This window comes from Calonectris borealis, chromosome 6 (genome assembly GCF_964195595.1).
Source record: "Calonectris borealis chromosome 6, bCalBor7.hap1.2, whole genome shotgun sequence".
In the NCBI taxonomy this organism is placed as follows: Eukaryota; Metazoa; Chordata; class Aves; order Procellariiformes; family Procellariidae; genus Calonectris; species Calonectris borealis.
The window spans coordinates 8,218,998-8,231,228 of NC_134317.1; the positions used below are offsets into that span (position 1 = coordinate 8,218,998).

Genomic DNA, 12,231 nt, shown 5'->3' on the forward strand with positions numbered 1-12,231 from the left:
ATGAAGAGGTTCTTTGGAAGATAACTGGGTGCAGCGGTCATAGGGCTGCGGTCAGCCTGAGTATCTTTTACAGCTCAAAGATACTTCATTCATGACGATAAGCTACGAGAGAGAAAAGTGCTTGACTGTCAGAGTCAGCATGGAGCAAGTCTAGTATTTTGAAGGAATGTTGCTGTTTGGAAAACGAGCATCAGGAGGTGAAAGCCCTGTGAAATAAACAGCAGCTAGAATTGGGATTTGGAGCTAAACAGAGAATGAAAAAACCGTGACTGACCAAATCAAGACACACAGTACAGGGAAATCAATGTGAAGTTATTTATATCAGCCAAGACAAGTGACGGAGTTCTTAAACACTGGTCAGGCAGCAACTCTTCCGTGTTTGATTTGTCAAAATGAAGCGTGGCAAAGACCTCTGGCTAACCGCATGTGAACAAATTGCACCGCCGCCTCCTTAATGCAGTGCAAGAGCGCATAGGTGCCATTGTGGAACCTCTCCCAAGGGCCTGTGCTCTGGTGGCACTGGTATAATAATGCCTCGTCTCCCTACAGATTACCTCTTCTTAGGCGAGATGGTTAAAGCAAATTCCTTGAGATTTGGTTCTTCCTTTAATTATTTTTTTCCCCTTCTAGGTTTCAACTCTCTTGTAGGTGGAATAATGGGATTTTCCATCCTTCTTAGTGCAGAAGTTTTTAAACACAATTCTTCTGTCTGGTATCTGGATGGCAGTATAGGAGTTTTAATTGGACTTACAATATTTGCCTATGGAATCAAGTGAGTATCTCCTGTTAGCAGGTATTTCAGTATGTACAGCAGATGGGCTGTCTGTTTAATGTAATGAGCCATAGCTCTTAAAGACACATATAACCCCACTAAAATCAGTCACTGGAATTTATTAGACTAGCTGCCAATACTGAAGCAGAGTGTGTGGAAAGGGATAAAAAATTGTGTGTCTCACAACAGTTAGAAAGAAGCCAGGACTTAAAAAGAAATTGGAATAATTTTAGATGACTTTTCTATACCTGAATTTGGAAATACAGGTTTGAATACAGGAAATAGAAACAAGGTTTGAAATACTTGAAAAATAACCACAAATCTTGGATAAAATCAGTCCCTGTTGCTTTTATGGCACATTTCTAAGCACTTCTTTTCCAAAGAAAGTCTAGGTTAAAGGCAAGATGCCCAAGTTTAAAGAATGATCTTGCTAGTGATTTCCGTCCTAGCCCTACCCTATTAGCAACTTCTGAACTGGAGGTTAGCCAGTTGTGTTTCAAATGTTGTTTCTATTGAATTTTAAGATGCTTTCTTGGTTCACAACACCAGAAATAGAATAAAATCAAATTAAGCTCTGCCATGCACTTCATTGCTGCCACGATTTCCCTTGCTGCACGGAATCTGAGGGTTTTGCGTTTCATCCCCCTTTCTGCCATAAGAGAAGGGGGGAGATGCAGCATCTTAGCTAACTGGAATCGTGCCTGTTGAGAAGCAGACCTTGGCCAGGCTGCAGTAAGCCATCATCTGGAAGCTGTGTGGGTTTTTTTAAACTTGGAAAATTAAATTAACATTTTAATGGGGAATACCATTCTTGGAAAAATCACTATAACCACTATTTCCATTGTAAAACTAACTGTTCTAGAAAACTGTACAGGCAAATCCATACAAAAAGTATTTATTTAAACATACCAAACAGCATCAGATACATTTTGTACAGCCACTGAAACTCATGCTACGTACGTGCCATCAGTCTGCTCGACAGTGCGCTCAGCCATTGTGTCACCAAGACACAGTGAAGGCTAATGAAGGATAAAACTAAATTCTGTTTTGGCAACTACCCGATATTACAGTTTGTGAAACTACTGCAATTCTGTTCTACTGTTAGATACCTTCTTACAGCAGCCTGGTGTGAAACAGGTTGCTACAACAGCCCCTTTCCCACTAATCCCTCCATGGCTTCTCCAGCTAAAAGCGACTGCTGCTGCGCGTTTCAGTTTCTCAGCGCAGCCTGGCCTCCAAGCTTCCTAAAGGAGAGCCCCTCTCCACAGTTTGTTTTACACTCCCTTTTGGGCAGAATTAACTGTGGGGCAGAATGAGTTCTGATCAGGAGAAAGCAACATAAGGCTGTTACTACATCTGAGTTTTTTAATTCATAAAATAAATTAATGTTCGTGAGTAAAGAGAACACCCCAGTTCCAGGGCTTCCCCGTGTCTCTGCATCAACACTCTTGTGCTTCCCTCTGCAGGTTGCTTGTCGATATGATACCCCGTGTAAGGCAAACGCGCCACTATGAAATGTTTGAGTGAAGATCACACCCTCTCCTCTGTCAGGACTGTAAAACTACAGCATCATACATTTTGGCAAGTGGTGCCAATGGTATTTTACTAAATATGCAGTTTGTTTCCCGTGGTCTGTTTTTGTTGAAGTTTGTTTTAATGGGAAATCTCTCTGTAAAACTGGCATATGTGCACACTGCTTGCAATTCAGCAAAACAGCAGCGTTTTTTTTTTTCCAAGTATGCTATTGATTCCTGTGACAATAGAAAACATGCAGTTTGCAGTTTTAACCCAGCTGCCATGTTGTATATTCCAGAGTGAAAGTGTTCTTAATGGTGTGATAAGCCTGTGGGTAAAGAAGTACCAGTTTCAGATCTTGTTTTCTTTTCCACTGGCCTGTATTTTCCCAAACACATGCTGTAACAGAAGTACAATCTTGCTAACCTCTTCGGCTAACAGAGTATCCTATGTAGAGTCTGGACACCAAGAGCTGTGTTGCTTAAAACACTTAAGTAGCTACTTCCTCCCCCCCTTCAAATAGACGCACAGAAAGAGCAGGTACGAACCTTTCTGTGACCAGAGAGATACTTCATTTTAATCCAAAATTAACTGAAACGATACCTCTTCAATTTAAATTCTATTTTTTCTTAACGAGACACTGTTCATAGCTTTGCATGGACCAAACAAGCACACACAGTATTACTGTACAGACCAAAGCCAAAAAGTCGTGCGAGGAAGAGGAGCTGCTTGAGGAATGGTATTCTCATCTTCTATTATACTATACGCAGATGTACCAGCACGTGTGACTTTGTGGTTGCTCTGTAGTCTGACGATGGCACAGCAGTGGCTCAATCTGGTGGTGAGATACAGATCTATTTATTAGATTAGATTGTCCTGTAAAGTGTTGCTCACCTTCCATCACACATTATATTACTTAATAGCAGGTTAAATGATCAAAGAATCTTGATGTATAATCAATAAAACTGGTATCTATTTTATACAGTACCTGTAAGTAACATTTGAAAACTATTTCCAGAATGTATCATAGAAACAAAGTCTTCCTGTATAGCAGCCTATTAAACTGGATTCTCTGGCTATATCCATTTTCTCTTTATTTTATATATTCCAGGTTGGTTTTCACAACACAGAACCAGTATTGTTGCTTCTGTTTATCACAGGTGGATAAAAAATAGACAGTCCACTGTCGAGTTTGAAATAGGAGCACGGTAAGTAGCCAAGTACATAGCCAACTACACGACAATAAACTACGTAGAGTAGATGTACAATTAGACTGTTCAGTGATTGATGTACAGTGGGGACACTGATTTTTTTTTTTACTGCTGCCTTGTGATGCTAAAACTGTATTTCCCATCATATGTTAGCAGATCCTTAAGGATTTTTAGTAAAAGCCAACCCCAAATGATATGTGTAGGAAGAGATCACCCAAAGGTTTCACTGACCTGACAGTGCCTATATGAGGTGCACAATATTGGAAAGATGACACTCAGTTCTGCTTGAAACAGAAAACTCTTTATGGCAAAATGAATTCTGTTCTGCTGCTATGGTTTGTTTACACGTATTTTGAATCCATTAAGTTTGTATAAATATTTGTATGCAAACTTTATAATATTGTTGCTATCAGTGCTGATGCTGCTTGTGCCTTGCTGTCACAGGATGATGTTAGAGATCATCATGTCACTCAGCAGTAAGGTGAAAGTAAGTACAATGCTTGACAAGACAAAGGAACTACTTCATAAATGCAATCAGCAAGCACTCCAGGAAGACTGTAAAGTATAGGAGTCGTCACTGTACTCATCACAGATGGATTTCTAAATATCAAATACCACTCCAAGACCCTTTCTTCCTACACAAGTTCCTAATTTGTTACGCTTTTGCTTAGTCCTGATATTTTCCCATTATGGTGCTTCTCTAACTCGTAGTTCCATGAAGCGAGCTGTGGAACAGATGTTTCCCCACTGATGAACTCGCTTTTGTCAAGCATCTTCAGCCTCAGCATCATAGAACCAGAGCCTGAACACAGCTGTATTAGCCTGAACATAGCTGTATTAGACATTTCATGGTTTTGTTAGTTTTATTAGTATTGTTTACCCTCTGGGGCCTCTCCAGGGGCTTTATTACTTCTCCAGTCCCATTGCTAGTTGCTAGAATGATACTTGGGAACTGCTGAGAGTGCTGCCCTGCAGGGCCACGCACTCCAGCAGCCTGTTTGAAGCAGAGGCCAGCGCCGACTGCTTCTGAAGGAAAGTGAGAAGGTGTAATTGGCTGTGGCGAGATACTTAACTCCTGATGTAACCTTTGCAACACAGAAGTCCTAGACCATTGAAAGTATGTAGGACATTCAAACGAACACCCAGCTCAAACGTTAAATAATGCCGTTAAAATGCTGAGCGTAGATAGGAGCACAGGACTAGACAGATGTGTTCATGCATGAAGCAAAGCTAAACACTGAGTATATGAAGTTTCACACTTCTTCCTGGAACTCCGGAATGCTCTTAGAGGATGTTTGTAAGTACAGACTCCAGCTGCATAGCCTTTGAAAAGGAGATGTGGTTAAATAAGTTAATCATACTTTTTCTTATCAGATTAATTTAAACCAATTGCAAAAACTTTTCAGTTACCACAGGTGCTTCAAAGCATTTCTGATATTAGCAGGTAAATACAAGAAAATAACTGAAATACTTGTGATACTTCAAAAGAAAAAGACCAGGAAATAATGATACTCAGAAATGAAAGCAAATACCTGCTGATGAAGCCAGCTAGCATCAGGGAGACTTTGTATGGTAGATGGCAATAGGAAAGAAAATAACTGCTCATCCAGTTTACTGAGACAATCTGCTTTAGCCAGCCACCCTCAAAGGTAACTTTCCGAATTGGCTTTCTTTATTAAATGTCTGTGCCAGTTGATTTTTCTATGAGGTAACAAGTGTGCTTCCAGCGAAGCTAAGTGAAGGTGGACTTTTCAAAAGCTGATATGGCTCAAAAGCACTTGGACTAATCACCTGAAACTTGGCAGTGGCCAACATCATAGTATTTTGCTTAGTGAACACAGGCTGCAGAAGCGTGACGGCACTGCCAAATGCTCTTTGTTGTGCACAGGACACAGGGAAGGAGCTTCAGTGTTCATACAAGGAACTGCACTGGCCAGTACGGAGACTGCAGACTGACGCTTTTATTAAAGTCTGGAATTGCAAATTAATCCCTGCAAATGACTACAACTCTGAGCAGATGCTTTGAGCTTGGCTATATTGTTCAGCAGAGGAGGAAGCTACCAAAAAACTCTCACAGTAAGGATTACACCAGCTGCAGCCTCGAATCCCAAGCCATGCCCTGCATACACCAGGTAGCCATGAAGTGTATTTTAGAAATGGCTAATGATAATGTTCCATTTCTAGCTAAAAGCCAGATTTTTTGAGCCCAGATTGTCATCAAGAGATCACTAGACTAACATCCCTTGATTTAGTCCCATTTCACTCCTAGCAATAGTAGGTAAGCCATAAATAAGCATGATCCAATCGTGGTGGAGAATGCATTGCATTTTTCCTAGACAGTCAAATTTATACTCAAGAAATGTCTTTACTACCCATTTTCTTTTGAAGTCTCTGGGGATGAAGTATTAAACAGAAGGCCACGACAGCAGCAAGCTGCCCCTGCAGCACCAGAGATAAGGAAGTGCTGAAGCTACTTGACCAGAGGTTATCCCTGGGATGCATGGACTCGTGTAGATGTCCCAGCCAGAGCCCGCAAGTAGGAAAGTGTTCTCCTGTGCTCACAGCACCTGTAATTTCTTTGCACTGCTCCTAAGTCTGCTGCTACTCGGCGTTAGGCGCACTGCCACCAAGCGGTGCTGTGACAAAGCACATCACCGGGCCTGGGGCTGTGTTTACCGAGGACCAGTAACTAGGCAGGAGTAGCACACAAAAACACATTCCTGCGGCCTGGCGTGTGGGTCCAGGTTACGCAATTGGAGAGCACACTTAAATCAAATAGCAGACAACCCAGGGATCCTGTTCCTCCCACGTTTGGGAGCTGATGTTTTCCGTTCGGCCGCAAGATGGGTATTTGAGGCAGCACCGAACGGTTCTCAACTTTCACCTGTTTGGTGCTACTCACCCCGGTCAGCACGGCTGCTCCTCGGGCAGCCTCCAGCCCGCGCAGGGGAGCGTGCCGGAGCAGAGGATCAGCAGAACCCCAGGGTGCAGGTCCAGCAGAGACTGACACCAACACCACTCGGATGCAGGGAGGCCGAAAGTACGTTTTATCCAAAGCCTGCACAGAAGGGCTACTCTCTTCCAAGTTAGTTTGGCAAGTAACTGGAAACATCCCGTTTTGTCAGCTAATACTGCTGCCACCAACCCCGGTATTCTTCTGAACTCACCTCTTTGTGACACAGGCCTTACGGGACTGTCACCCTTCACCTCAGCACAGAGCAAGGAGTGGAGTAAAGGCGACACCTATTCTAAAACGGCCAAGTGACAAATGCCAACCGCCTTTTTACAGGGGCCAACCCATCAAGCAGAATCCAAGCCTGCAGCGTGGCCTTGGGCAAATCATCATCGGTTCCTCCCTCCTGTGGAGGCGGGGAGGAAATGAAAGCTAAGAGGGGTCTCCAGTGATTTAGCAGCTTTCACTTCAAAGATCCACTGCACCGATTACTTACATTGCAAGCAACAGTTGTTACTTACTGAAACACCAGAGGCTCATACCTTGGTACCTTTTCTTTAGAGGTGCTGTTACTGTTTCAGCACTTTTGTCCAGCACTTTCCGCTTTGAAGTTTCCCTCTTCACAACTGTGCTCACAAACATGCACGAGGCAGATGCCTTCAGCCAGCCGGCGCTCCCCCGAGGTCCTGCAGCAAGTCTCCCAGGGGGAAAAACCTCCAAGCCAAGGGTCCACAAGACAAAGCAGGACACACAGTGAGACTTTAACATCTGGAGTCTGTTCGGTGCAAACAATATTCAATTTTTTGGCAACAAAGATTTAGTACCAGAATTTTAGTTAGATGCAATTTCCATAATCAGTAAAATAATAAAATGTGCAAGTCCTGACAAGCATAAACATAAATACAGGGCATCGTAAGGCAGTAAACTGGGAGGCTCCGTCTCTTGCACACTGAAAAGGAAGTCTCAGTGTGAGGTGAGGCTTTTGAGAGCAGCACAACGTCCCAGCAAAATGTTTCCATCTGTGAACTCTCTACCAGATGGAGTATGACTGAAACCAGTCTAAGTGTGTGAGAGTTGAAGTATTTAGTATTTAAGCTCCCCCAATGATCTTTCCAATACAGCTGCATGGTGTGTGTATTTTTTTATTCCAAGTTCCAATTTTCATACTTTTTTTTCCATTATGTGACTCAACACAGCCCACATCTGACTCGAGCTGCTCACCATTTTACAGATGTCTTCTTATAATGTCAAAGCTGAACAATAATTAGGGGAATGAAACAGGAAGGAAAACGTTTCCAGAAATAACCAGAAGAAGAGACTGAATGAGCGGTGTCCTCCACTAATTCATTGTGAGGTTAGGAAACATTTGGGAATTGTGGTATGTTGAATAGCAACACAGAACCAACAAAATTTTCACCCATTTAAATCTGAGGTGAAATATGCCAAGGAAATGTGCATAAATACCCAGGGCGACTGGTGAAGGATATTCACGTACTTCACCTCACTGAAACAGTAATAAAAGGCTCTTGTAGAAGCACCGCCAGCAATGCGCAGCAAAAAACCATCATGTGTAGCCACAATGCACTAAACTCCCTAATTCTGGCCAGTAAATAGACCGGACAAGTGGATATCCCAGTCCAAGTCACAAACCCTCTCCCAAGCTGCAGGCATTTCACCTTCCCACTTCAGTTTGACTTTTTTTTTTATCCTATTGCTTACCAGTGTTGTGTGTCATTGATTGGGACAGGGAAAATAAAAAGGATCCCAGGCTGATAGTTACTGACTTCTGTACTATTCTGATTTTACATTACTCAGTTATGTGTGACCACATTTTAAAAAAAAGAAAAAAACAACATACAACAAACTTGGGAAAAGGTATTGTTGTATGAAAGTGAGCAGTTGCTTCCCTCCAGTGTAGTTTTAAAAAACTATGCTACAAATAGACATTTTCTGAACAGATAAAAAAGAGCTGGTCTTCATTTTGGTTTTTTTGGTTGGTTGGTTGGGTTTTTTTACTATTCATTTTACTACTGCATGCTGCTCCCGCATTAATTGTTCTATTACTTTTGGACACCTCCACCGAAACCTCTCAAAATCCCTAGCAGCAGCTGACAACAGAGGACCCTTCCCTCAGTCTCAGCTGGGCTAACAAAAATTGAGGTGGGCAGAGCGAGCCTTTCCGCAGAATGGGTCCAACTGAAATAAACTACAAAGTTTCACTCCGTGGACGTTGATATTGTGCGTCCTTTTTGATGTGTGTGTTTACAACCTCCAAGGTGATTTAACGTGGCGCCTATCGAGTGCACTGAATGCACGCTCCGCTCCCCCTAAGACACAGGCGGTTTTGGCAGGGAGACTTTCGGGGCACCTCTCAGGCGGTGGCTCCTGCCGCGCCAGCTGCCGTCAGCTGCTGAAACCTCAACCCGGCGTGGGAGCGATGCTGACTGAAGGAATGCAGGCACGTAGTCCAAAGTTTCACGCTTGATCTCTTGTTCCATACGCGAGTATTTCATAAGCCATCCAAGCTCGTTGCATTTAAACTTGGATCTTGAAAGACAACACTCTCTAAAGCTGTTATTTTACCACAACGTAGTTTTCTTTTTGAACTCCATACTGTATTGCGCCAGTAAGTCTTGTACATCTGTGTGCTACTGTGCAATTCCAGATTCTTCCTTGTGAGCTGGAAATTTCTAGGAAACCAAGAATTCCTAACTACTGCTGGGGCAAAACTGCCCTCCTAAAATGAACCTTGATTTTATCCATTATCCAACTTACATTTAAAACAAAACATAGTAAAAAGGTAATTACTTGCCTGTTGTTCTTATGGCCAAGATGGGACTGTTCATGCTATGACTTACCTCTGAAGAGGTGGGCCAGCAACAGAAATGCCCAGCTGCAGAATTGCAAGGATAAGCCACACAAATGCAATTTTGGACAAATGGCAGCTCACAGACTTCCCATTTAAGCACAAAGTAATCATAAATCCAAATCACACAAGAAAAAGGTTTATTGAAAAATAAAGTTCTCCCTAGTTTTTTTCTACAACAGTGAAAACAAAGCATTTTTCTATGCCATTAAAGTACAGACATTTACTTTTCTAAAAAAAAAAAAAAAAAGAAAAAAAAAGATCCCATCCTATTGAACCCCAGTAACTTGACAGTATCTGAACCACTGTGTTCTGTTCTTTTTGAATCAAACTGCTTGAACGCAATATAGTGGAACACAACCATTTAAATAAAACAAAGGATCAACCTTTTAGGAGCGATTTCAAGCCAAACACACATAGTACCAGCCTGACCCTGAAGTTCTCATGTACATATAAAAACTCTCATTGACTCCAAATTATTATCTGCAAAAAGCAGCAATCATTTTTACAGATTTCAGTAGGTTTTTTTTTTCAATTTACAGTGCTACAAAGATTATCCAGGCTTTGACCCCCTTCACCCATGGAGAGAGAGACTCCTCCAGGGACTGATTCAGACCACAAACGGAAGAGCTGCCCCAAATTGCCCTCTGGAGGACATCCCTGCAAAAATCAGCCTCGCAAGCTCAGGGAGATCAACTTCCCCAAGCTCAAATTAACTTTGTAAATATTCTCTTATATTTTTCTTTTAGCTCTCTTAGAATCTTCAGGGTAGCTTTTCTCTTCTCATAAAATTTATTCTTTTTTCCTTTGGTAAAAACTGCCATTTCCTCCTCTGCTGTATTCCTTTGCGAAAACCAAATAAAACCATGACTTCTTAAAAATGGTTTTCACTGTCACTGTACTGCAACAGACCTGTTAATGAATGTAACAAATTGGTTCTGGGTATAACCCTATTAAAATTAACTGCCTTCAGACAGCAATTTAACTTGATGTACCGTGTACCTATCTGATACTTCAAACTACTTTGCAGCTGCTGGAATCCGAGCCAGGACGTGTTGCATGGTGCCCGAATGGCTCCAGTAAATACCACAGCGTTATTTACATGCTCTGCTTAAAGCCAAGGATTTTGCTGGCTCCTGCAGGACCGAGCCTCTACTGCGTGACCGGCCACGAGTGGAGCAGCACTGACCTAGGGCTAGTATTTGCAAGTAGGCAGCGCAGTGCCATACAGATGTATTTTCCTGTACAGAGAAGCAGCCGCGTGTTATCATTGCTGTGAAACGTGAGGACAGCAGGGTCCACAGCGCTTCAGATCTACAAGCCCTTAGCAAGGTGACAAATTCTGTTTCCATGCATAGCCCATCGTAGTCAAATGGCACCTGCACCGATCTTCCCAGCAGAGAGAAGGGCATTATTCACTTCATTACAAGTGAATGTTTTTAAAGCAGTTTCTGTGTGTGGAAGATGGAGTTATTATTCATTTTATCAAAACTTTGAGGACCTGATTTCATTTACCCATTTAATAAACAGGTGGCTTAGTGCTGTTGAGAGAGGTCTGCTGAATTAAAACATACTATTGGTTTTAATTATATGAATATGTAAAGGATTACACCTATAAAAGCAAGACACATTGGCAACAGTTGCACTTTGCTATTTTTCCCTGGAAGAAAGAACATGAACGATGCCTCACACCTGAGGCATTCCGGGGTTCAGCCTCTGGTATTTTCAACACATTCCTACAGTAAACATTTTACACTTGATACACAGAGTTTGCTGTTTACACATTCCATTTATATATAATATCCGGAAATTACAAACTAATTTAAAAAAAAAACCTATAGAGCTGCTTAAAAATATGAAGACGAGATTTAAGTCACTGCCCATAAAACAATACGTTTTGTTGTTACATTTACAGCAATATTATTAAAGCATATCTCAATGAAACCATATCTGTCCCTGGCCTTTTCAGCCTGAACGAAAGCATACATCTGTCAGTGCATTATTCTCCTTGACTTTACAGCCGTCCCTAAAACAATGGGACCAAAGGAGAACTACAAATGGAAAGAGACTGCAAGTCAGAATTTGAAGGCATAGCAGTTGTAGGGCAAACATCACAAAGAAATAGCCATGCCAAAATGTTAGCACCCCTGGAAAAAAGACTGAAATTGGAAACTGGTAACTAATAGTCTCCTAAAAAACCCCCAAACAACAAAACAACACCCCACCCCTCCAACTCCAAACTGTAGACTGAACAGCTATTTAACCAAGTTTTCAACTGATACTTTGATAAGTAACATCAACTTAGTCAGAGATGATATATGCCGTAACAGCAAGCAAAACTGGTTGCTGATGTGTACACAATATAACCTGCAAGCGTTTGGTCTTTATCTTGTAAGATACAGTGCTTTATTAAAAAGGGAGAGCTGCTTTTTTAATTTGAAGAAAAATTAATGGAGGAGTTCTGCTATCACTGAAGCCAGTGGGAGTCATGAAGTTAATTACACTTGGATGAGATTGTATCCAGCCTGATTCATGCCATTTAATTTGTTTTACTAGCAAAATCTGGTCCTGAAATGCACTATGAGCAACATATATACCTGAAAAGCAATTTGGATTTTTTTAATGTGAAAAGTGCTGCAAACTTGTAAATCATCTTTGTAATTTAGACGGGCAACTCATTTTTGAGAAGGGAGGGCATGTCTTTCATATCAAGGATAAATCAAGGACATCAATTAGTATATTAAAGAATAGTAGTACAACATGATGAAGTGAGGATAGAAGACATCGGCTAACAACCTGATTTGCGGCTGGTATCAACAGAAACTGTCAGCAGGTCTGAATGCTTGGTCAATAAGCAAGTTGGAAAAGCCGGCACAAGTAGCTGGGAGCAGAGCTGAACGGGGAAGACGCAGAG

At 41.8% G+C, this 12,231-nt stretch overlaps 1 protein-coding gene across 1 annotated transcript in view; it reads left to right on the plus strand.

Annotated features, from left to right (window-relative positions):
- The window catches only part of TMEM163 (transmembrane protein 163), a 105,515-nt gene extending 102,148 nt beyond the window's left edge, over positions 1-3,367 (plus strand). Inside the window, exons 7-8 of the mRNA XM_075152764.1 lie at positions 631-772; positions 2,239-3,367. Of these exons, the coding sequence (XP_075008865.1) occupies positions 631-772; positions 2,239-2,299 (203 nt within the window). The 3' untranslated portion in view covers positions 2,300-3,367. The remainder of the gene's footprint in view (positions 1-630; positions 773-2,238) is intronic.
- Positions 3,368-12,231: the final 8,864 nt, after the last annotated feature.